Source organism: Phallusia mammillata, chromosome 8 (assembly GCF_965637545.1).
Source record: "Phallusia mammillata chromosome 8, kaPhaMamm4.hap1.1, whole genome shotgun sequence".
NCBI lineage: Eukaryota > Metazoa > Chordata > Ascidiacea > Phlebobranchia > Ascidiidae > Phallusia > Phallusia mammillata.
Window position 1 is genome coordinate 12,471,038 of NC_137259.1, and position 27,406 is coordinate 12,498,443.

The 27,406-nt window shown below is 35.7% G+C and overlaps 1 protein-coding gene across 1 annotated transcript; it reads left to right on the plus strand.

Annotated features, from left to right (window-relative positions):
* Window positions 1-253: 253 nt before the first annotated feature.
* On the plus strand, window positions 254-26,850 carry LOC145203867 (histone-lysine N-methyltransferase SETD2-like). The gene is made up of 34 exons (XM_080076210.1): window positions 254-414; window positions 616-1,013; window positions 1,171-1,284; window positions 2,268-2,351; window positions 2,845-2,986; window positions 3,230-3,302; window positions 6,992-7,068; window positions 7,452-7,595; window positions 8,861-9,922; window positions 10,230-10,320; window positions 11,299-11,343; window positions 13,365-13,468; window positions 13,696-13,769; window positions 14,268-14,348; window positions 15,488-15,649; window positions 16,740-16,950; window positions 18,358-18,533; window positions 19,655-19,853; window positions 20,134-20,285; window positions 20,415-20,617; window positions 20,930-21,060; window positions 21,121-21,263; window positions 21,329-21,413; window positions 21,492-21,637; window positions 21,859-21,965; window positions 22,252-22,426; window positions 22,735-22,957; window positions 23,278-23,373; window positions 23,596-23,682; window positions 23,772-23,840; window positions 24,442-24,734; window positions 25,089-25,203; window positions 25,898-26,083; window positions 26,525-26,850. Exons 1-34 carry the CDS (start codon window positions 394-396, stop codon window positions 26,681-26,683), a joined length of 5,628 nt encoding a protein of 1,875 aa, XP_079932336.1. The 5' UTR covers window positions 254-393; the 3' UTR covers window positions 26,684-26,850.
* Window positions 26,851-27,406: the final 556 nt, after the last annotated feature.

Below are 27,406 nucleotides of genomic sequence, written 5' to 3' on the forward strand. Positions count from 1 at the left end.
ATAGTTATTAGTTACAATGAAAGTGAAAAAAAAGTTTTCAAAAAATGCAAAACAGCCTCGAAATTTATATTCACAACGAATCAAACAAGTGTGCTATTGCACTGAATTGTTTTAGAAAATGCTGAATTTTTAGTAGGCAGCGCCTGCAAGTAATTGTGATGGTTGTCGTTTGTAAAGTAATGGTGGCAGTTGTTGTTGTATAGAGTGTTAGAGAAAACAAAGCGAGACTCAAACACAGCATATCATGTTTTATGCAAATTGTGCAATATTTTTGTTTAGACGTGTGGTTTTTATTTTCTGTAAACTTTTGAAATGTAAAATGGGCATGTAAAAACTGGACAAATTATAAATAGTCATTGTTTTTTATTTGTGCATTATTCTATGTAAACCATCATGGCAAGCTCAGAACAAAAGGTGTGTAATTGTTCAGTTATTAGTTTTAAGTAGTGTGTTTTTAATGCACAATCATAATTTGCAGATAGTTTAGTAGTTTTGTTAACCCGTTGGCTCAGTAAATAAACATTTATACAATAAAATAGCAGTTAATCTATTAAAAATACCTACATTGCTTTTATTTTCCGCTGTTTGTTGTCATTTGGTGAAATTTGATTACAGATGGGTGGTGGAAATCATGTCAAGGGCGTTCCGCTTCAAGGTTTCAAAGGATTCAAGTTGAAAGGAAACTGTCAAATTTTGATCAAGTCCAATTTCAAGAATGCTACATCAAAGCCTATTGCTGTGAAAAAGGAGGAAAAAGTAACGAATTCATCATCCAACTCCATCAAGCTTCCATCTCCCAAGTTTTCTCCACCAAAACCTTTAATGCCAATGTTGTCGATGGTTTCCAATGATATCAGCCCTGCAAAAAAACTGTTGTCAAATACCAACCATGCTGTTGTTAAAGAGCCTGTGGTCACTGTGAAATCCTTCTCAGAACCTCGGATTACACCTAAAACACCCAATAAGGACACAGAAAAGCATTCTACACATGACAGTTCAAGACTTGAAGAAAGGTTAGTGTCTCAGCTTTTTAAACACACTAAGTTTTTGTGATTTAGTTTAAACGCAGGATTTTTGCAATTTGTTTCTGTTGGGCTTATACTGATTAGAACTTATGTTTGATGAATTAGTTCAACTTTATAGTGCAAATAATTGGGTCCTTTTTTACAGAACCAAATTCAAGCCACATTCTAATCTCAGTTCATCTGAGATTTCCAACAGACATCGATCACCACCAAGGAACAGACAATCACAGCCACATGATAGACATTCCCAAAACTACAGGTTTGACAACTTTTTTTTACCAACCTGTTTAGGATTTTGTCAGTGTAATTTCACTGCATCATAGTCTGTTACATTGAAGCATAAAGATGTAAAAATAAAATAAGTTTTAAAATGTTTGATTACACGTACATAAATCAATGCCATGTGTCTGGGTGTTAATAACCACTTGACACATTGTTGTAGTTTTGACCTGGGTGCTTGTTGCAGAAAAACCTGGTAGAACAATTTTAATATGTTTTTTATGAAAAGATTTTGTCTGACGTGTTTTGCATGTCATCTTGAAAGATTGTTTATACATTAGCAGACTTTAGTATTACTGTAGTTTAACATGCATACATGCTTGTCAGTTATGGATGTAAAAGTGTGTGTTTTTACTTAGAGATGTATGCTAGTCTCTATATTTTGTGCAACATGTAATAGTTGCCTTTGATCATTTCACAATCTTTCGGATCGACCTTTGAAAAATCTGGAGCTAGTCAAGCATGCTCCTCTTTCTTGACCCCTTTCTTGTTCCCGTTACTATTAGAGTTCATAACAACTGCAACAATGTTTACTTAAGGAATATCAACAGTTGTAAAACAATTTTCACCTAATTTGAAATGTAGCTTGATTACACAGGAAGTGTGTACATTTGTACTGTATATACTATATTCAATTTATGTTTAGATAATTCAGCAGTTCAAAGCGAAACAGAAAAAATAGGTTGCAAATTGTTTAACGAATAATTTTCTTAAGGTCTGGCTTTGAACTGCTGAATTATCTAACTAAACATAAATTTAATAAAGTATATACAGTTCAAGAAGTGACATATCACATTTGAGCAGGTGTTGTATTGAATGCATGGTTCACTGAACATTTTGTTCATCCCAAGATTGCAAGCAGATCACAAGATAAAATTGCAATGTACTGAAAAAAGAAAGAAAAATAGATTAAAACAAATGAGATAAATGTGCCTACTAAATTATCACTGTTATTGTCAACAGGAAACATTCAAGATCACATGATAGACGGCCCCATTCATCTGATGAAAGATATTCTCCAAAACGTCGAAAATCTAGTGATAACAGGTTGCTGTATAATTTTTGTAGGATATGTGTTCCATTTTCACTTTAGAACAGAAGTGTTTAAGTTGAACATGCTGTCTTGTCTATTTCTGTTATATAACTCAAGCCTGCACCAATGTTTGGTAAACAATTCCTGACAAACTTATACCAAACTTAATATAGCTCCTCAGGCGATTGTATATTGGTAAATTGGCAAATAAAAGTTCCATTGCCTTAAAAGCTATTGGTTTATACTATGCCTAGAAGTATATGTACATAATTTTTTCTAACTTGGCTGCTTAAAAGTTAAAAAAAGATCCCAACCAACGTGCAAATATCCTGAACATGCAAGTTTAGACTTGTATTCAGTATTATTCAGTATTTGTATTCAGTATTGGATAGCTAATAGACCATTTTAAAATATGGCTGGTGCCACATTTGTCATGAGTGCCATGTGTTGGACACCTTTGCTTTAGAGAAACTTATTGCTAAGAGGTGATTATGATTTGTACTGCAGGGAAAAGCCTCGTTCTGGCAAAAAGCGACAACTTTCTAATGGTGCATTAACAAAAACTGAACGCGCTGGTGAAAGAACCAAACACAATTACGAAAGAAGATTGCACAGGTCTCGGTCACCTGAGAAACACAAATCGAAAAAGGTTTTTTATGCATATTATACAAATTAGACTTTTTAATTCTTATTGATGCATTGGAATAAAAAAATCTACTGATGCATTGGAATATATACCAGTTCTTGTGAAATGTATGTTAGACAAACTTCTCAATAATTTAATCAAGCTAATGTCATGTAATCTAGCTATATCTGTTAGTATTGTATTGTAAACAACTTTTTTTTGGTTGATTATGTTTCTTGATTATAAACTTGTCCTCATATTTTTTAGCCACGAACAAACTTAAGCGATGGTGACATAGAAACAAATGATTTGCACAACAAATCGCCAAGCCGTCATGCAGGTGAGTTACTTACCGTATTTTACGGACCATAAGGCACAACTTAAATCCTTTTTTTCCTCATAAATTGATCGTGCTCCTTATAAGCCGGTGCGCCTAATGTATGGATCAAGTAGTGCTTTATTGCCTACACTCAAAACCAGGACTGATACTATTGTACGGTAACCATACTGGTAACCATACTTTACACGGTAACCCATATTCCTTAAAATACGTTGCGTTCTATAGCCCGGTGCGCCTTATGTATGAACAAACAACTAATCAAAGCAATTTATTGACAGTGCGCCTTATAATTGGGTGCGCTTTATGGTCCGTAAAATGTGGTATTTGTATTTATGAATTTTTTTGAAAGCATTCCAAATCCAATGGTTGAAATAGTATGTAACCAAGTTTATTTAAGCATGTGTCTTCATATTTTTTTAAAAAACATTCAAAAAAGTATTTCTTGTTTTTTGCTCTAATAAGTAAAGTTATCATGTTTGTGAACTGTCAAAAATTTACCTCTCATAATTGTTTGTTTTATTTTTATGGGTCCCCTTCCCTGAAGGGGACACATATTGATTTTACTCAAAATGTTTTTGTTTTTTTTCTTTTGTTTTCTTCTCCCCAAAGTTTGTCCGACTCGTTTTTCCATCAAATCCTTGATGGATTTGGATGAAATTTACACAGATGGTAGATGTAGTTATGTAGATGTGCATCCCACTTTGTTTTTGTTAATAACCCCAGTATTTACCCCGCTAGCCCCCTAAAATGGGTATTTTCCACCAAAGTTTGTCCGACTCGTTTTTCTATCAAATGTTTGATGGATTCGGCTGAAATTTACACAGATGGTAGATGTAGTTATGTAGATGTGCATCCCACTTTGTTTCCCAGTATTTACCCCGCTAGCCCCCTAAATGGTTTTTTCCCCGAAGTTTGTCTGACTTGTTTTGCCATCAAATGCTTGATGGATGTGGCTGAAACTTATACAGATGGTAGATATAGTTTAGTAGATGTGCATCCCACTTTGTTTGTCCGGATAACCCCAGTATTTACCCCGCTAGCCCCCTAAAAGGGGTGAGTTTGTAAACAATGTCAGAATTGGCTAAAATTTGGATAGCTTGTAAAGTATGCCAATTATCGTTAGTGTGCCATTGCAGTTCGGGGGTTGTTAACAGCCCTTTGACGTCAGAAACATTAACGGTTGTTGCTCAAAACACCTCTAGTGGTTGAAATTTTAAACGTTGGCAGATTGGACTGAAATTTTGCAGTACTATTGATTGAATCATTGTGGTTTCCTACTTTTAAGTTTGTGTGTGTTGAACCTCAATTAGTTATCCTACTAGCCCCCTAAAATGAGTTTTTTAATTTAAATAGTTTTTACTCCATATAGCATATTTAGATATGCACAGTACCAATCAGGGGCGGATCTAGAAAAAAATTAAGGGGGGTGTCCAACAATTAGTTTGGAAATTCCCTGATGCGATACTGACGTTGTATGATACGATTCGGGTATTTCCCTTTCTGAAAAAACGTCACTCACGCACCAAAAAACTGCCTTCACAAGGTATCACTTTTGTAACTATAGTTATACGCAGTGCATAATGCATAACAGAGATTCGGGGTTGCGAAAAACTGTTTTGTTACCATGGACGCACAAAGCTTGTGAGTTGCATTGTTTATAAATACAAAAACATAACCCATAGTTTCTGCCCTGATCAATTGCGTTTCTTTAAGTAAGAAGTTTAAACGACATTGCTCTTCTCACTCTAACACAACACAAAATGTTTACCGATAAATTTTCTTGGCGAGCCGCAAGAAGAGGAACTTTTTTGTATGAAAACAGGAATTTGCTGTTTAATCGTCTCCACGTTTTGAGACCTAACTAATATTACCCGATGCACCTTTAAAATTGCTCTGTTCTAAAGTTTGCTACAAAAAATTCAACGCGTTTATACCACAATACGCCTCACGCTAAATACTTTAATTTACAAGTAGTTAATTGTTTCGTTGCCAATTTCGTTTTCTAGTTCAAAACGACGCGTTAAGCGGCAGAGTACTTTGTCCAGAATTGCAAGCAAGTCCAAACCAGAAAGTACAAGACCTCAACCTAACTCGCAAAGACGAGCAGCATCTCTTATTACCTGGTATCCAAAAGACAAAAAAACAACTATTGATTTTAGTGAAATCGTTAAAATTTCCAATTACGCCTCAACTATCTGGCTTAATCAAAAAAACTGCTGTTGCATGATAAACGTGACTGTCAGGCAACCAAAATGCGTCAGTTGCCTAAAAAAACATTTAAAGGGCTGAACGCCTTTTTGAAAGGATTGTTCACATTTTAAGTTGCGCAACGTTAAGAATGCAATATGCAACAAAGTTGGTTACTATGCAAGGCATAAATAGTGCCAAGCATTGGCAAGTTACCAATTACATAAACCTGAACAACATGGTTCGATGTACACCAGCGGTTCCCAAACTGGGGTCCGTGAGGCTATTTTGGGGGGACCGCGAAGCGGTTGAAGTAATTCTATAATCTTATTTGGCGTCAGTTTGTGCCACTGAATAAGTTTAAATTAAAGTAGAATTGAGAATCGACTGTCTCCATTACTAAACAATGGCCTTTATTGAATGCAACTATCAAAAATGCAATTGTTCGCGCACAATCGTAATGTTTTTGTCCTGTTTGTGATGTCATATGCTGTCTTTGGATGATTGTTATGCGCAATTTTGCATAACTAGCTAAAATCCTGCAATCAACTTTCGTTTTTCTGAAATACACATTTAGGCTTAAGGACCACGAGCCCTCGAAATAATGGCAAAGGGACCGTTTTGAAAAAAATATGAAAAAGTTTGGGAACCACTGATATACACCGATCGAATGTTGGTGACAAACAACTACGTGTTTGGTGGGTCATAAACTATTTAGCATTGAACGTTTTAAATCAGTTTAGTCGGATTTAACATTGTTTAACTGCGAAAACAATTTTATACATAACATTTTGTGCAGTCAGCACTTTTGACTTCAGCGTCCTTGGCGGATGATCACTTTTGTAACGTCAGCGCATAAAACTCTTCATTTTAAACCCTTGTTACGTCACAATAGACTTGTTATGTCACCCCCAATACAAAACGATAAAGGCGCAAGGCTTTGAGATAATGACTCCCTGTAATCATGCAGCGGTAAACGAAATGTTTGGCCTATTTAATTTCCGCACAACTTTTTTAAAATAGGAGTTCGGCAAATTTTACCAATTTTCTGAGGGGGGTGTCAAAACACCAAACACCCCCGTCTAGATCCGCCCATGGTACCAATCACTGTGTTTGTCTTCACAATACCAAACTTACTCATTGTTATCTATTGAAATGCATTATCTACAACTTTGCATGTGTGGGGACCCATGAGTTTTTGCTTGCAGAAACAACCAAGGTTATAAAAGACGATGGCTAATATGGGACCCAATACAAAATAAGCATAGGAAATATATTTATGTTTTAAAATAGATCATAGTGTATGTGCAAGGGCAATATGTGCTAAGCCACCCTTCTAGTTTGATTAGGAAATCGTAACCCTTTTAAGACTTCCAATATTTAGCTCAAGACCAAGGGCAGCTTAGCTTGTAAATTAAATTTTGTTAAAATTTAGCTTTGTTAAGAAAAAAGTAGGTTTTTGGGTTGTGTCTCAAATATAATTTGTCAACCATTTTTTACAGCTAAACATGATACGATGTCACCAGAACAGACTGAGGGTGCAGAAAACAAGATAACAAAAACCTCTCAGAAACCAGTGGTAAAAATGATATATACTTGAATAAACTGTACTAAATCAATTTTTCCCACAAGATATTTACCTTGTACTGGTGGATTGTTTGTTCCTACTTGATTTAAAGTTTGTGGTGTGTAAGTTATATGATGTAGGTGTCACTTCATTTATCACTCCAAAAGTATACGGTTGGTGTAACAAATCTTTTGGGGTGAAAATGTTAAGGAATGTTATTCTGCATTTTGTCTGACTTTATTGCAAAAAGAGTATGTGGTCATAAACATTGGTTCAATCAAATATGGAAAATATATAGATGTTTCAATTCCATTTGTCTGTTAGAGATAGTCTAATATATTATTGTGAAGTTCAATACTGCATTGCATTTTGTACAAAACCTGTTTGTACCTCAGGTTCCGAAGTCTGCTGTTCCTCTTGCTAGCATCGGTTGCTGGTTAGATGATGCACGGGAAGAAGATGAAGAAGATTTTAATCTTGGTTCTCCCAGAAAACTTGATCCAAAATCACCAACATGCTCGGTTGACATTGAAAACCAGGTGAGATATAAAGATTTTGCTGTGAGCTTTTCGCTATATTTGATATTGTTCAGTTATTGGGATCCCCTTACCTGCAGGATGCACATATTGTTTTCCAACATTTAATGATTTATATTGGGTTATAACCCATGTTTTGTTTAAGAAGAGGGGTTTAATATGATTCAACTTTACACATATTCATAGATAAGTACATAAAATTTTGCTTTGTGATATTTGACCATCATTCACCCAACAGTCCACCATCCCAGTAAACATGAAAATTTAAAAATTGCTTTACTTCTAAAATGCATGTGACTAATAAGTATTTAAATGAGTTTGCAAATGTTTAGTTGAGTTCATACATTTCTAGATATGTTTACAGGATCTTTTGGGTGAAAAATAAATGCTTGCACTAATATGTTTAATAATTTCAGATATATAACTTATTGTTGTGTGTTTAAAATTTTAGCCTAATCAGCTTACTGAATACTCTTACAGCACTATATATGTGTTAAATCACAAAACTTTTGTTGCTAAGAACTTCTACAACACCAGATATATTATGCATACTTTATAGTAGGGTACATTATGATTATCCGCAGTAGGACAAATAAGTGTGCTTCACACATGAACGTACATGTATCACACATACATGCAGTGTTTCATAACGGAACGGAACGTTATACCGGAATGAAATAAATAATTTTTGGCTCAAATACCGGAACAAAATACCGAAATAAAAAAATTCAAAATACCGGAACAGAACGAAATACCGTTATATTTTATTCCGGTATATCGTTCTGGACATTTGAAATGAAACAATTGCTGAAAATTTCGCGCAGTTAAGATCAAATAAAAATTGAGGCTCCTACAATTTACATCCGTTTGACCATTATTGACAAATGTTATGTGACGTAACAACTACCGACAATAATTCTTGTGTGTTGCAACTTTCTTTCTTTTTTCGCTTAATAGTTGTAAAGACCACGAAGAAATGTTCTTGCTTTCAGACCGAAATACCGAAAAATACTGTTATAATTTTATTTCGGTCAGACCGGAACGAAATGAAAATATCGGTCCAGAACGAAATAACGAAATAAATAATTTGCTCAGAACGAATAACGTTATTTGGTTTCGTTCCGTTCCGGTATGAAACGCTGCATACATGTATATTTTTTTTTTGTTATGTTGCTAGGTTTAGTGACCAATTACATGACATGTTAATGATGTAGAAAGAATGTGAACAACTAAGTTACTTTAATCTCACCAATTGTCTTGTGTTTTAGTCCAACAGAAATGTCTTTGACTCCTTTCTATCCAACCAACAATCCGAAGCTAGCCCATTATCTTCTACCTCTGACAGCAATCCTGCAAAAACCATTATCAGTAATGACATGCCCGAAGAAAGCACTTTGAGCGATAATGAACGAACCTCTGAAGAGTTGGACAGTACTTCTACTGAAGCTAGGCTTGCTGAAACTGACCCAACAGACAAGAATAGCCATATGGACCAAAAATTACATCCTGAGACAAACAGTATATTAGCCAAATTGGAAAGCGAGTTGGTTGACAACTTTGCAACAGATAAACATAATGTAGATGCACCATCAGTTAAACTTGTTGGTAACGAATCTACTTTCCAAAGGACAAATGAAATTTCTGAATGTCCAACAGTTGACCAACCTGCAATAAATGGTGATGTCGAAAATAATATTACTGAAGATATTCAAAGCAGTGAAATGCCATCGCCATTTGATGAACACACTTTAAAAAGCCAACGATGTGATTTAGAATCAACAAAACATTCTCCTGTTGGCTTGTTTGATCAACTGAACTCGGAAATGCCTAAAGAAGTTTCACCAAGCTCCGCATTAGTCGAAAACTCAATTCAAACTGTTTCGACCCAAATCCTAAATGATGCACAAGAAATTGGTAAACCCAGCTCTGATTTAACGCTTCAAACCTATGAACAGGCTAACAACAAGCCAATGTTACCTGCAAAGAAAAGGTGCAGAGATTGGTTTAAATCCTTGGCCGAGGAAGAAAAGCGAAAAGACGAAGAAGTGAAAACTTTGTCTAGTGTCGCTGCAATTGACACTGTAACAACTGAGCGAAAAACTGATGAGGTGGAGGTTGATGATATTTGCAATAATACAATTACTGAGACTTGTCCAGCATCTCCAGAGTCTCCTTTATTTTCCCCCGGCTCAGAGAGTCCCCTGCAAGCTCCACAAATGACTGCGTTTGATGATCTAAGTTCTGCGTCTGGAACTGAAGACTATGACCCTGTAGTTGAGATTAGAATTCCCATCGATGGAGAAGAGAACAACTTTCAGGAAAATTCCAAGGTAAAAAGTATAACTCTTTATGCACATGACACAATGTATTTCCCAAGTGTATGTCTTTTTGTTTTTACGTTTAAACGGATGACTCACCAAGGTGTATTGTTTGCAGTTTCAATTAATCAATAGGTACACCTCTATTTTATGTTTAACATTCATAAAATGTGAAGGTAAATGTAAAACACATGTTTTAATGTAGCTGTGCTGTATTGTTTCATGTAACACTGTGTAAACATGTTAGTCGCATGCGTAACAAATTTCAACAGCAAGTGCAAATGTTGTGTAGATTTACATATAGACTCTGTGTTTTTAGATGGATGTTGCTCCTCTGGAGGGTGAAATGGAAGAAAATCCAGCTATAAAGGATCATGGAAATCAAGAAATATCTGCAATTACAAATTCAGGTAGTATAACATGTTACTTTACAACTGTGATACAGATTGGAACTGAGCGTGCTTATTTGGAGCCTACATTATATATGTCTAAAGCAGTGCTCTTCAACCTTTTTTGGTGTGGTGAACCCTTAAAGTTATTGTGACAAACTCATGCACCCTGTTTACTTAAAAGGTAAACTGAGATAAAAAGCGATATGAAAAATCGTTATGCATATCATCTTGTCAATTTACTCCAAGCATATGTTCGTGAATTTTCTATGAAACATCGGCGAAAATACCAACACTAGATATCCTAACATCACCCGAATGTAACTCAGCCACTCTCAAACTAGACACGAGGATAAACCATTGAAAAAGTTTACCTGGGTTATACATAAGTTGAAACCTACATCCCTTTTCTAATATCTTGAAAGTCAAATATTAATGGTTCATTAAAAGTTTGTGATGCACCCTTGTATACCTTTTCGTACTGGTGCACCCCATGCATATTTTGGTGCACCCTAGGGTGCACCGTGCACACCGGTTGAAGAGCACTGGTCTAAAGTACTTCCCAAGTTGTTTAAGTACTTGACTTTTTCTCATGTGTAAATGATGTTGTTGTATATCACATGTTTTTTGCATCGTAATTGATAAAAGTTGTAAAAGTTAAAACAAAACTCAATACATGCATCTGGTTTTTAGGCATATCCTGTTTACATTACATACAGATTGTAAATCTAAGGTGTGTTTTTTTACTGAATCAACTTATTGCAAGCATTTCATATTGGGTATGCTATTTACTAGAATCGCATGTGTTATCTTTATTTGACTAAATATAGTGTCATGCATTTTACTTGCCTATCTTGCCTTGTTGGAGTTTGTAATTCAAACAACTATGACAATATTACTTTTACATAAAGGAAAAAAATTGCTCAGTGCAGAACATATCGTATGTAAAACGTACATTGAAAAATTTTGTTTGTACATTTAAATATTGTTTTTATGCAGAACTTGAAAGTGATGTGGTGTCAGATGCTTCAATGCTTGATGAAGGTACTGTTTTATTATCTGAATTTTAAAGAAAAAGTAGGATTAAAACTAGTGATGGGACGATACCAGGTTTTGAAACGAGTACTGAGTACGAGTACCACATGTATATACCTTCGATACCGAGTACGATTACCGAGTACTTAAGTGTAGTGTTGTATTTAGTTGTATATCATTGGCTAATTTATCTGCCATGGTCGGGGGCACACACACATGCCAAAAAATGTAATCTCCACGTGATAGCGAAAAAGATATACGTAACTTGCGGGACTTTTTTCCAATTTTGTGCTGTACGAAGCAAATATTGGCATAAAGTTATGTGTAAATCGGCCTTCGGTACTGGCATGTTGGTATCGAAAACTGAGACAAAATATTTCGATACAAGTACGAGTATCGATGCCACTGAAATTGTTCCATACCGAGTACTCATCCCATCACTAATTATGGGTCCCCTTCCCTGAAGGGGACACGTATTGATTTTACTCAAATTGTTTTTGTTTTTTTTCTTTTGTTTTCTTTCATTTTTCTTCTCCCCAAAGTTTGTCTGACTCGTTTTTCCATCAAATGTTAGATGGATTTGGATGAAATTTACACAGATGGTAGATATAGTTATGTAGATGTGCATCACTTTGTTTTTGTTGATAACCCCAGTATTTACCCCGCTAGCCCCCTAAAATGGGTTATTTTCTTCCCAAAGTTTGTCCGACATGTTTTTCCATCAAATGTTTGATGGATGTGGCTGAAACTTATACAGATGGTAGATAAAGTTATGTAGATGTGCATCCCACTTTGTTTGTTTAAATAACCCTAGTATTTACCCCGCTACCCCCTAAAATGGGTGAGTTTGTAAACAGTGTCAGAATTGGCTGAAATTTGGATAGCTTATAGAGTATGCCATTTATAGATGTCGATTGGTGTGTTCAACCCTGTAGCCCCAACATTTACCCCACAAGCCCCCAAAGTGTAAAACGTATTTGTATGTTACTGGGCACCACAAACGAAAGATTTCTGTTGCTCAATAGTGTTACAAGGGCAAGCAGTTGTATGTTACTCGTTTGTGACTTTGTGGATTGCTTGGTGAACATTTTTGTGCCATGGCAGTTAGGGGGTTGTTAACAGCCCTATGACAGAAGAAACATTAACGGTTGTTGCTCAAAACGCCTCTAGTGGTCGAAATTTTAAACATTGCCGGATTGGGCTGAAATTTTGCAGTACTATTGATTGAGTCATTGAGGTTTCATATTTTTTAGTTTGTGTGTCGGACCCCATTAGTTACCCTACTAGCCCCCTAAAATGGGTCAGTTTTTTTAACAGTGTCGGGATTGGATAAAATTTGGGTAGTATGTGGACTATGCTATTTGTAGGTTTCAATTGATTTGTTTTACCTTGTAGCCCCAACATTTACTTAACTAGCCCCCTAAAATAAATAAACTTTTAAAAAATGTCCTAATTATATGAAATTTGCAAAGTTTATTAAACATACTAAGTCCTCAAATGTTATGTTTTGCCCTGTAGCACCACAACTTAACCAACTAATCTCTAAAATGTGTAACCCTTTTCACAATGTTCGAATTGAATGAAAATTGGACAGCTTGTAGAATTTGCTATTCATTTTTTGTTTTACCTCATTATGCCACTACTTACTCCTTCGTTTCTTTGAAAAAGAACGTTAAATAGGACATACTTCAAACAATACCTGGGGTGAATCTAAATTTATATAGTTTGTACTCTACATAGTATTAATATTTAATATTTATCAGTCCTGATCACTGCGTTTTACCTTACAACACTAAACTTTCACATGGTTATCTTGAAATGCATTATCTACAACTTTGCATGTGTGGGGACCCATGAGTTTCTGCTTCCAGAAACAACTAAGGTTATAAAAGACAGTGGATGGTATGGGACCCAATGTAAAATAAGCATAGGAAATATATCAATGTTTTAAAATAGGTTATAGTGTATGTGCAAGTGCAATATGTGCTAAGCCACCCTTCTAGTTAAAACCATATGTTTGTTGCATGTAGGTTGTCGTCGATCAGCCAGAATTAAGACCAAGCAGGAAAAAACCAAACCAAGGATCACTTCAAGACTGAACTGTGAATCGGCTGCAGCTAAATCTGATTTAGAGGTTTTGTTTTAAAGTTTACTTTAACATATGTATCACTTTTTGTGAAAACTTTTTTCTGAAACTTGGTTATAGATTTTTTGGTGAATGTTTTAAACACTTTTAGTTTGAATTTGAAATTCATAAAATTGAACTGTAAAGCGTATCAAACCAACCTTTACTGTGGATAACTGTTACTCTTCCATTGAATCATTTTCCAGCAAAAAAATCTGATGTGCTTTTTATTTTAGGTTGGTTTGAAGATTTCTAGTTCACCAATTGTTGATCACATGACCAGCAGCATCAATGCCGTGATTTCAAACAAGTTAGTCCAGTGTTAAATTTTAATTTCTTAAATTTATTGAGATGCATATAAGGCAAATTATTTTTGTTCCACTTTTTCTTGCTTAATGCAAGTCGGTTCCTCACCATTGACTTTTAAGTTTTAAACCTGGTTGACCCAACATTTAACTCACAGGCCCCCAAACAGTAAAGTAACTACATTCTTGTTATGTTTTTTTTTTTTTTTTGGTAGCACAATACAAATTTACTTTCCGATTTGTACACACACATGTGTTGGGACCCAATTGTTTCTGCTTATGTTGTTAGATAGAAGGTATTGATGGGTACCCAGTTGAAACAAATCTATGCATGTTTTGGCCAATGGTGTATGTGTTTGACCAATAAAAATGGTGTCATAAATGTAAATTGAGTGTATGTAAAAAAAATCAGTTCTTTTATGTCATAAACAACCATTATATTTTTGTGTTGTATTTCGTGCTGTTTGACAGTCTTTGTTTGTTTGTTTTTTGTAATACTTTAGAATAGAAACTGGTGAAATTTCTGCTGAGGAGAAACCCCCCAGTTTTGAAGTGATAGCTGAGAATATCTACCTTGCCCTAAAGTAAGTAGCATGTTGAAAGACATTGGTATTGACAAATCCGGTTAATTGCATAATGTTTGTAAACTTCTTGGCAAATTGGTTTTGTGATTAACCGGATTCATCTTTATCAAATTTTTTTGACATTTATTATTTTATTGTAGAGCTAGGGTTACGGTTCTGGCATTCATGAAAACAGCAAATTACTGCAACTGTCTGCTCCTGGCCTACAAATGCTGGTTGTGGTTGCCAAATAAGTGATATGAAATAAAACAGTTTGTTTATGATAAAGCAGAAAAAAATTATGTTCAATTCTTTGACATGAACTTTGTATCCAAATCCTTTTTCCATGTCATGACTTTTGCATGATAGCCATGGGACCAATGGTCACAAAAGCTGTTTTAATGACTGCCAAAAACCGATAATGTCAGACAACGGTTTGAAAAGAGAATAATAGTTGCAAGAACAGGCAGATTGCAGAGCAGTTATAAAAACATGTTACAAATAATATTTAATCCAATCCTCTTGTTTCAGTCAGTTTTGTGTGTTTCATATTCGCCAACCGGCCAAGACTGGGATCGTATTGCAATACTTCAACATCTGCCATTGTCTTAGTTCTCTAATTGTTGCAAAATAAATTGTATTTTATGGATGTATCAAAATAATTCTTTTATTGTTCATTTGCTTGTTCTTGTTCAATTTTCAAAATTAAAAACCTTTTTACAAACACTTTTTATGCTAATGTGTTGAACTGTTTTGCTGTAAAATAACTTTAAATAGGTGTTTAACTTTGGATAAACAACAGACAATAGTGTGTTATGTGTGTGGTGTTGCACTTATTTATGTCCAAAATAAAACCTTGGTAATGGTCATCGACAGACCTCTGAATCAAAACCCTCTTATGTTTGTGTCTTTATGCACTTGTGAAATAAAAGTTTTGCACTTGTGGTAATCAAGTCAGTTTGTCAGCTGCAAGATCTGTTTGGAACATAAGATCTATTAATATCGATCAATTTACAACAGTCCTATTATAGAAATATTTTCTGAGTTAGAAGTGGTAGAATAGCTAAACAAAGTATAAGCAAGTGCAGAAGTTATGTCTGGCTATAATGTACTAAGTTATAAACCTTGGTGTAATTCATTGCACATTTCTTTTTACAAAGGAAAAAGTCGAGAGTACGAAAGGAGATTCGCAGGATGGTTTGCGAATGCGCTAATTCAGAGGATGATGGAAAGCCACCTTGTGGTGAAAACTGCTTGAATCGACTGCTTATGATTGAATGTTCTTCTCGCTGCCCATTTGCTGATCAATGTTCAAACAAAAGGTACACTTGTTAAAACCTCACATGAACATATGTACTGCATTTAGTTGCACTAGTACTATGTATTGTATGTTAGGATGGAAATTAAGGCATATATCTTTGTCATAAAAAATGTTTTTCAATAAAAGTACAGCACTGTTGGTTTGTATAAACTGGATGTTGTCTAAAACCTTTGAACCTGACAATAAAATTAATTAGTGTTATATATATGTTAAGAAATCAACTGGCACATATTTTCGTTTTTCTGTCAATGCTAGTTTGTTCCACCCATTTGATCCAGAAACTTATTCAAACTTACACACACTTTAGTTCAGGGGTGTCCAACCTTTTTGGCCGAAGGGCCACATGCGGTTTACGAATCATGGCGCGGGCCACTGGGGTGTTATTGCTAATTTGGAATCTTAGAAATGGCTATAATTTCTAATTAAAATCCTCACACCGAAATTTTAATCTTTGAAATGTGTATTATCCAGGTTTACAATTTATATAACAATAAACACACCAAGATATGGTAAAGTGTGGCCCGCGGGCCATGGGTTGGACACCCCTGCTTTAGTTAGTTTGTTGCACGTCCTAAAGTTTGACCCTTGATCACCCTGTAGTTCGCCCACAGGCTCCCAGTCCCAAAACATAAAATTGTCAAAGCGGCTATAAAGTGCTTAATCCAGGAGTTTCATGCTTTGTTAGTTGGTGCATTGTCAAGCATTTTGTAGCTTTTAGTTGGATTCACTTTTTCTACCCCTATACTCACAAAAATATGTTTTTGGGTCAGTAATACAGGTGTTTGGTGAGTGTTTCTTGTTTGTTATAAAAATATATAACATTATAATGATGAAAAATGACCATGGTCAAAAACTGTTGTGGGGATTGATTCTTTCTGCTAATTTGTCCTCCTCAATCTAAAAAAATGCCCATCCTTGATATTTGTTACTAATTTGCACATACACATGTGTGGAAACCCATTTGTTTTCCTTGCAAACGCATTCAAACTAGCAAGTCAAATGGGGTGTACAGTAAAACGTTAAATACGATAAACTTTAAATTGCCAATATAAAAAAAAGCCACCTTTCCAGTTTCATTGTTGTCTTTTTAGGTTTCAGCGTTTCGAATATGAACCAACAGAAGTTTTCCGAACCTCTTGGAAAGGTTGGGGATTACAAGCTTCACAAGCTATCGGGGCAGGAAACTTGGTTATGGAATATTGTGGAGAGGTTCTTGACCAAATTCAGTTTGAAAGGAGATCGCAAGTTTACTCAATGGAAAACCAACAACATTTCTATTTCATGGCCTTGTCACAGGATGAGGTTAGTTTGAAATTCGACATTTATGTTTTGTACATAAAATGTCAAACTACTACTTATGTAAATATTTAACAGTTAATAATTGATTTACTTAAACCAGAATGTGTTGCATCTTAACAAGATTTATTAATGGCATCAAACTAAATGGCAAGTTATTGTGGTTTTTAAAATTTGACATAAAATTGATGTTAAAATGTACTTACTGTTTCAAACGCATGGTAACAAAATCTCTATCTTAGTTTGTTTCATCTTTTGCATGTTTATAAATTTACAGATAAATAACATTTTTAAACTAAATTCATAACTGGGATTGTCTGAATCATTCATGCAGACCAGTGATCACAGCACAATCATTTATAAACTGTTGCTGTGCACTGTACTATGTGCATTCAGTGTTATTTACCCTGATGAAGGTGACCTGTATAGGACGTCGAATCGTTGGAATAAAAATACAATTGCCAGAAAAGCTCTATAAATTTGAAAGCACACTCATATAAACATAGAAAAATCAAGCCTATTGTGGGATTCAAATCCACAACTAGAGCATTTTGTGGACTTGTGCTCTACCAACTGAGCTGCATGGGCTCAGCCTAAGTCAAATCACAAGCTGTGTTGCCTGTCTCATATGCTGTACATGTCAGTTTTGTAGTTGGAGGTTATCACATTGACCAGCGATCATGGCACATTAGGCCTGTTCACATGCACAAATTTACCCGGGTAAATTACGAAAATGTGCCCCGTTTTGTCGGAAAAGAGAAAAAGAAAAAAGGCAAATGGTGTAAATTATGAAAAATTTACCTGAGTAAATTTGGTGGGTAAATTTCAAAAACACTGTGTAAATTTTACCGGATGCTCTTCTCACAACGTCTGTGGCTTCACAGGTGCAATGTGTTTAAACATTTGTTGGTAGAAACTTTAACAACATGCAAACAGCAATGATCATTAAAAACTTGTTGACTGCTAATAAACACAATTGATTTTTTTTTTTTTTTTGAAAGTTTAAATGCTCAGACAATGGACAATAGGCTGAAAATTTAATACATGTTCAAAAAGGTGTACATTAAAGAAGAACGCTGTCCAGGAAGCCGTTACACCTAACCGACGCTAATTTGATCCCCAAGAATATGTTTTATTACATTAAAATCAGGGTACATTTTTCGCCATGTGAACAGAGGGCAGTTTGGGGTAAAAATTTACCCTGAATATGACGTCAGAAACCGGAATAAATTTGAGGGTCAATTTTGAAATTTACCTGCTCATGTGAACAGGCTTAATCTCATATAAATAATAGGTCTGGCTTAAGAAAAATTAAACTACTGGTTGTTTTTGAACAAAAATCCAATATATGTTAGTATAAGTATTCTATCTTTGCAAATTGAGCCCTTTTGATTGTATTTTGAATCTTTGTAGATCATTGATGCGATGTACAAGGGCAACATATCTCGCTTCATAAACCACAGTTGTGATCCAAACTGTGAAACACAAAAATGGACAGTTAACGGTCGACTTCGAGTGGGATTCTTTTCCATCAGAAATATTGACAAAGGAGAAGAAATTACTTTTGACTATCAGTTCGAAAGATATGGGTAAGTTATAATAGTAAACATTTACAAAGCATGTTTTCAATTTTATTAGACATCATTATTTTAATCTTCTGTTGTTGTCATTGTTGAAACCTTAGGGCTTAAATCAATACCAAGTCATTATAATATATTTTAGAATGACTGTTTTTAAATAACTACAACGTTATTATCCCTATCAGGGGTCACTAAACTACCTCATTTCATCAAGCCCACAAAGGGATTTGGTCTTAAAAAATATCTTACAAAAAATAAAGCTTCACATAGTTTCGAAGAACCCATAAGAATAAGCAGTTTGCTATATTACAGACAGGACTAAAAATATCAATGCATTCATTATAGTGTGTGAACAAATGTCTTTCTTTTGTTAATTGTGATGAAATAATTGAGTATTGCTGATAGAAGAGTTTTCAATTTTTATTTTTTGGCAGCAGCAATATCTGACTCTTCATATGATTGTGTATGCATTCTGTACCCATAAAAGTGCTTCATTTTGGCGTTAAGCTATATGGCCCTTACAAGGTTCCGGGTATGGAAAACCTGAAAAAGTTATGAAATTTAAATTTGTATTTTTAAGGCCTGGAAAAGTTTTGAAAAAAGCCAACTTTTCAAAAGTCCTTGAAAAAGTATGAAATTTGGCGCCTGTTTTACCCTGAAAATGCCAGATAGAGATAGAAATTTCAAATTATGTTACATATGTATGCAAGTATGGTAAAATAAGGTTATGGAAATTTGGATTTTTTTTCGGGAAAAGTATTGGAAAAGTCATGAAATTTGTAACGAAAATTGTGCGAGAACCCTGCCCTCGCATATCATTTTAGTGCCAATTGGCCTGAGGTTTTTATGTAAAAAACATAGTGAACTACTTGTTGTATCACAAATGATTTCAGTGATTTGGCCTAGTTTAATCAGCCAATTTTTCCACTATTTGGTTTTGGTGCCAATCTAATATAACTGCTTTGGTATTTTCTATGCTTCTCACAGTTTATATTTGTATGTGAAACTGTGTTATACTTTTCAAATGCTTTCTGTTTTAAACAAAACTTTTGTAGGTGGCTATTTACCACTTGTTATTGTCTATTTTTACCTTAATTCATTGTTTTAATCAATTGTTGTGGGTTTTACAGGAAAGAGGCACAGAAATGCTATTGTGGATCAAGCAATTGTCGAGGCTATTTGGGCAAAGCTCCGAGTGAAAACGATGAACTTGATGATACAAAGTGGAAAAAATGGGATACAAGTTTGGCCACTATTCCTACTGTTGATGTAGAACTGGAAAAGCAATTGAATAAAAAGAAAAAGAAAAGAGCCTTCGCAGACAATACAGTAAGTTTAACACATGAAAAACAACAGTCGTATTTTGTAACGTTCTGTGTTTCTCTGTGTCACTGTTTTAAATGTATCAAAGAGAAATGATTTAATTAATTATTTTTTTTTTTAATTTGGCATGCAATCCATTTTGTGCAAGTAATTTGAGAGAAATAAAAGTACCTTGGTTTTGCAAAAGGCAATAAAGTGACACAAATATTCCTGTTCATCAGTTTTTTTGTACGTTGTAAAATACCAGGCAATGGTTTCTTTACACTTCTAATTTTTTACTTACTAGCTTGAAAGTGAGATATTTCGACTACGTACTGGTCTACAAACTGACAAGGATGTTTTGTTGCTCTCCCGATCCATGGTGCGATGCGACACAATGGAACAACGACATCTCTGTCTTAAAGTCTTGTGTACAACAGAAAATCAGGCTTGTTTAAGGTAATTTGCAAAATATATTGGCAAAAAAACTACATTTGTTTTGTGCATGTGGTGTTCTAAACTAAATAGTCAATCTGTTATTTGACAGCAAAATTTGGTACAAAATTTTAAGATGATACTTGTTTTTAGATCGTTTCTTCAATTACATGGTTTACCACTGTTGTGGAGCTGGATGGTGGACCTTAGTGCAACTTCTACATCTGATATTGACTCCACCACCTCAAATCTTCGTATTGAAATCCTTAACACATTATCTGTACTTCCCATCACCAACAAAAACATTCTGGAAGACAGCAAAGTTTTGCCTATGGTTAAAAGATGGTCAGAAGAAGGTTAGTTGTAAACTGTAAAACCAACCTTTACAAACAGCTAGTCACATAGTAAATAAACCACCCACTCAAATGGGTTTCTGTTGAGTTGCATGTGCCTTTATTTAATACAGTTACTTTGTTTGTTTTAAGCCGAAATTTTGTCCTAAAAGTGCCAAGTTATAGTAAAAACAAAATAAGAAATATTGCAGCATGTACATGATGTACAGTATTGGTATGAGTTTGTACATACATTGAAACATTGAATAAGAATATTGATGCATAATTTGTATTAACAACACCTAACATTGACTTTTTTCTTTAATTTGTGTGCAGAGCAAAGTATACAAGAATCTATGCAAGCTAAAAAGAATGATCCAGAACCTGTCAAGGAACCTGTTGCTAGCAGTGAACAAAGTAACACAGCTGATGCTGCTGAATTGACCGAACCAAAATCAGAACAAATGGTATGAATTGAATTTTGAACAATTTATTTCTGTTGTGTGTACAAAGTGAATGGTTTACAGGAAACGGAAAATGATGTTCCAAAACTTGAAGTCATCCCTGAGCAAGTTAATGAAACATCTAATCATCTCGAACTATCTCAAAAAATTTCAGCCCTCACAGAAAAGCTGCTGGATTTGTGGAAAGATTTGAAGGAAATATACCGGTATGATTTGTACTAAATTGTGTTTTGAAGTCCAACTGATTTTTTTGTTTACATTTGTGTTCCAGAATACCTAAGCGTCAACGCAGTCCGATTAAGATGCCGCCAGGTGGTGATAGTGAGCGAAGTTTGGAAGACCGGTCTAGTTCCCAGGTATGGACTTGTTTACAACGTTCAGTTATTGCTGTTCATGATAAAGTTAGAGTAACATAGGCTGTATTTTATGTACAGGCTTCTTCGCCAAGTGTTGGTAACCATGGAGACAGTAACCAGGGCGACTGGAGTGCACGTCACCATGACAACGACCGCGATAAATCTCCTCTTCGCAGTAAAAGCCGATTTGACAGAGATGGTGGAAGGGAATGGGACAAAAACAGGTAGAACTTCTTATGTCTTGTATTTTGCTGAATGCTTTTCGTAATTTTTTTTTCTGTCAAACGCTGTTGTTTTTCCACGTTTTAGTTGTGGTTCAAACCAATGTTTTTTAAAAAAAATAATTATGTTCTAAATTTTTAAACCCCGAAAAGACACTCTAATAACGAATCTAGGCAATTTTTTTATGAAGAGTATCTCGTAAATGAAACCATATACTTTGCAGGCAACGTGATGGAGACAAGCGAGGTTCGAGGAGATCGCCTACACGTCGATTGCGTGAATCCGAATCCAAATACGGACGACAAAGCTCGAATGAACGGGAAGATGCGGGTAGGTTGACTGGCTTTAAAAATCTGACTGTTTTACAATCGCATGTCGACATACCCATTTTGCTTGCTATGCTATAATCAGGCCAAGATTAAAAATATACCGATATTTTACCTCATAATTTGGTGGTGATGTGCCAACCAAGCACCTACGTCTGTGACGTCATAAGTTTCATTTTGCGTCACTTTTGCGTGATGTCATAATGCCTAATCGAACACCAACATGAAATGATTGGTAGTGGGCCAAACAGTACAAGTTCTCAATCGAGTCACATTTTGTTGTGCAATAGGAAAGTACTCGTGGCTCAACGAATCAGCGAGCCGCATGTCACGTGAGGAGCATCGACGTCAATTCGAGCGTGACGCGCGCAATCGTGAGGACGACAAGAAGAAGCATAAGGACTCGTCTCTAGCACCATCGAGTGGACTGTTGGTTTGGCCACAGCCAGCAAACTCCAATCCTTCGTAAGTTCCGTGTTGTTACACCACTTTCGTCAATGGTGTTGTATAGTACGGGAAAAGAAATTTGGTTGATCTATTTCCATAACTTTCTTTGTGTTTTTACCCTACGTGTTTTATGGCGATATGGAAGATCTGAATATAGTGTTGTTGGCAGGCATATTTCATATACTATTCTGCTTGCTCATGGTTCATTATAAACTATCTTGCATGTTGAACTGCAATGATATGAAAGGCTTTCTAAGAAAAAGCTTTGAGTTTTTGTATATGTTCACTTCCATTTTAAAAGTTTTTTTTTAATGATTATTATACAGGCAAGCAGCACTTGGGCAGCAAAGCATACTCGGTAACCCACCAGGCGTTATTTCCGCTTTGCCCGACAGCGCCACGTTTACTCCTAGCGGTTACTCCGGCAATTTAATCCAAATCAACCCAATTCCGGAACCTTCTGTACTTCCCAACCCTGCAGTTTATACAAACCAAGATCCTCAACAAACAACGTTTGCGTATGCGGCAGATAGCCAGGTTTTGTTGCAGGTAAATGGGTGGCAACTTATAAATTGAATATATTTATTTTTTAAGTTTAGGCATTTGAATGTAGACTTTACTTTTAGGTGCAGTAACATGTTGTTGTGTTTAGAAACAAGTTGTTGTGTTGTTGTTGTAGCAACATGTTGTTGTCTTATTGTAGCAACATTTCGTTGTGTAATTGTTTTAACGTGTTTGTGTTATTGTAGAAACGTGTTGTGGTGTTATTGTAGCAACGTGTTGTTGTGTTATTATGGGAACGTGTTGTTGTGTTATTGTAGCAACTTGTTTTTGTATTATTGTAGTAATATGTTGTTGTGTTATTGTAGAACGCCCCAGCTGCTCCACCCACTTTTTTACCCACCAATCAGCAATGCCAATCCATCACTGTAATAGGAGCACCTGCTGCACCAACTCAAAAACCGGTAGGACTACTTTTCGGTATTCTAATAAGTACATAATATTCTAGTATAAATGCTTAGGTGCATAACAACGTGATTTCAAAACCTTAAAAATTCGTTTAAAATAGTTTGCCTGTTAAAATGTTCGTGTGCTAAGCTTAGTTAGCAGCGTTTGATATGCTCGTCTAAAATAAACACTTTTAGGTTATATATAAACTCAAATGTCTATTTGGAATATGTTTTCAGATACTTCATCTCGAACCAACTCGTACCACTCCAGAAAACTTTGCAGCCATTCTTCATTCTTTTCCACAAGCTGCTACCTATCCTTCTGTAAGACGCTTTTTGAAGCTTTATGTCTATTTGCGTAGTTCTTCGAAGCCTTTTATCGTGACCGACTTACGGCTTTGTTTTGTCCACAGGGCATCAGTGTTTTGGCATCTCACGCGAATCAAGCAATTGTGTTACTTACCACTGACCAACTCAACGCGGTAAGGCTTACTCATGACTAGGGTTGGCCTGAGTCCCAGTTTTCAATCCGATACCAGTTCAAATGCTAATAGTACGAATGCTTTGCACAAAAAGTACTGCAATCTGATAAAAATGCATTATTCACTTTAAAAATCTCGTTCATTGCAAAAGTCCTAGCCAGACGTAGAAATTTTAAGTCACTAGCGACTGGGTCTAAAGTATGTGCCAAGGGTCTCAATTAAAAGTATGGCATAAACGACAGTATGAAGCACATTTTACTCGTTTGTAAAGGTATCGGTGTTTGGTCCGATAAGTACCGGACAGGTACCGATATACGGCACTTAGCATCGTGTAATCGGTGCCGATACAGTATTATCAGGCCAACCCTACTATTGACTATTGAAAGGTTCTGGTTCTATGTTAAGATTCCCGAAAAACTCTTGTGTAAAGAGAAGTATACACACCTAATAGCACTTTGTTTTCGGGAAAAGTTTTTTTTTAATGGCACGAATGGTAAAACTCATTTTTTATATTAAGTGAAGAGATAGGAAAATTGAAACCTGCCGAAATCAGAAAAATACGTTACTGTTGTGATGTTAAAATATCCTTTATCTTTGGTAGCTTCTTACTAATTTACCTGTACCGGAACCAATCGTACAACAGCAGCCGACTTTGACCGTCAACCCACCTGGACAAGTTCCCGCGGTTGTTACAAATACCGCGCCTGCAGCAGAACATTCTGTAGTACTACCCGAAGTTAACGACCTAAGTCTGGAGGAACTTTCAACTGTGTCAGAAACTGCATCCAAAGCTGCATCTCCGCCCCGCGATCCCCGACCTCCCAGATTACCTCCAAACTGGAAAACTGCTTCCGACGCCGATGGCTGTGTCTATTATTATCACGTGATTACAAGGTAGCTTGCTTTGATGAGTAGAGGATTAAATTAAGGGTTACATTTTGCATTGTCAAGAAGGTGAATAAATAATTCTATCGCCTAGCAAGGCTAGTGGTGAAAAAAAGTATTTGTGCTTAGTTCAAACGTTTTAGTGCAGTTTATCGGCCATTTTGCTTGAAAAAAATGTGTTCACACTCAAACGAACTATTAGGACATTGTTGGGCGAGGAATTTTTAAGCCCTTAAATAAAATCTTTACAGCCTAGTGAACTGATCTAGTGTTTGTGCAGCTGGCGCTGGTTTATCTCCTTGACATTGTTTACATGTGCAACGTATTTTAAATAGGTTACCAGTCAAATTGTTCTTGTCACAGACAAACACAGTGGGATCCGCCAACTTGGGATGGAACGGAAGAAGACTTAGTGGGAAAAAAAGAGGGAGAAATGGATATTTCTTCCACACCTACATCCGAGGATGGGGTCAAAAAGGTAAAGGATAAAAATATTTGGGGAAAAGTCAGTCACCAAACCAGAAAAATGTTTTGCAGCACGTGTTGTACCTTATACACCAAAAAGATATATATTTGCAATCACAATCTATTGTTTGTGTTTGGCTATAAACTTGCAGGATAGGTAGTCAAAAATTTCATAGTAATGTTTTAGCTGCTAGAGAGGTTTCCGATGAACTTCTCTCTTAACAATTCAAAATATTTTAATTCGTTCCTAATGTACAACATAGTAAATGCTAAATCATACAAAAATAAACTGAAATTGGGTCTTTTATCAAATTTATAGGTCTTATTTGAAGAGCTTAAGTGTCTGTTCACAAACCACATGAAAAAAAATAAAGTAAATTCCTCCCCTCAAGTTTTGAAATTTCTCACCGGTTGGGAACCACTGCTTTAGCATTTTGTTTTGCGAATGGCTACTATATACACCGCATCATGCAACAAGGAAAGTTGTACTCAAACTTGAACATGATTATTGTCATGCTGATGAGACACTTGAATATGTCTAATGCAAACGCATGTTCCATAAAAACATATGTTTAATTTAAAATCTATCCGCTATTGATTGAAGTACGCAACTCATTTTGTTTTTATTTAATATCGCTGCCTTAATCTTTGTTTGTACACATTGTAATGACAGTTTACAGCTTAACGTCATATAATCCAACTTTCAGCTCAATGACAAGCTTACAGGATCAGCGTCAATTGCCTCGGACACCGAAAGCGCTAAGAAATCGCGCGAGGCGTTCCGATCCCAAATGTCACAGCATGTCGTGCAGTGTTTGAGTGCTTACCGAAAATCCGACTGCAAGATTGGACGCATCACATCGACCGATGACTTTAAGCACCTCGCCCGCAAGGTAAGTAGTCCCATGCAAGTTATGCATTAAGAGGAAATAAGAAAATGTAACTAATGTAGCTGTATGTTCCTGCACATAATGTTTAAAAACTTTCCTTCGGATCATGCCAAATATACCCGAATTCGTTAAATATAGGCAGCAAATTATTTTGTCGCCTCATATCAATGACCTTATTTGACTCCTTATTCCTGCAGTTAAAAAGGTTTAAAATTTTATTAAAACTGTTTTTGATTGAGGACAACCTGTTCTAAATCCATGACATGATAACGTCATAAATTTTAGTGTTGATTGGGGCAGTGGTATGCTTAACCAAATTGCATTTTATTTCATCATACACTTCAAACAGGAAAATGAATTTCCTCTACTAGTAACATGGGACTTTAAACACTGATATACATGTTGTTGCTTTTAAAATTCAAATGCGACTTTATGTTTTCAAAGCTTACACACAACGTCCTCACCAAAGAAATTAAGCAAGTCCAGGTTTGGGAAGATTTGGAATGCAACGCTAATGTTAAGCACAAAGCCAAGGAATACGTTCGGAAATACATGGCCAAGTGTGGACCAATATACAAAGGTCGCGATGATGACCCACGGTGACCCTGATAACCTACAATAACCTTCCGCATGATTGGTTTATCTTCTTTGTCGCATTGTTTGTCACCACGCACTATCTCTGCTGTCCGCCTTAGCAGCTATTGATTCTGTTTTTATGGTCCGTGCATTTTCATCGTTTGACAGCGCGAATAAAACTATTTTGATTCTAATTAGTATATTTTAGAGCTCACCAGTCTGTACACTTATCATTTGTACCGTCGTAGATTTTTTGTTAATAAAGGCATATTGTTAGTTTTTTTTTTACCCCTGTCAAGAAAATTGACCAATGGATGCATGGGCGCCGGCAGAAATTTTTCCAGGGGGTCAAAATTTGACAAAAACACACTTGCAGGGGTAAATTACCACATCAAGTAATTATGTACACATGGCATAAAATATATGCAGTAGATTTGCGTCAACGACGAAACATCCCCATACAGCAGTGGTTCTCAAAGTATGGGTCGCGACCCAAACATGGGTCGCGCAGGGTCAAAAAGTGGGTCGCGTAATGGTGGTTCAATTCTTCCAAAACGAAATATTACTGCATTAAGTAAAGACAAACGAATTTACTTAATGTAGTAGTAGTAAAGTCCCCTCACTCGACCACGTTGTACAGTAAAATGAACTAATCATTGCAACATACTGACAATAGCCTTCCAATTTTACTGTTACGCACATGGCGATTGTTACGTCATAGCACGGCAAATAATAGGACAAGTTAATCAT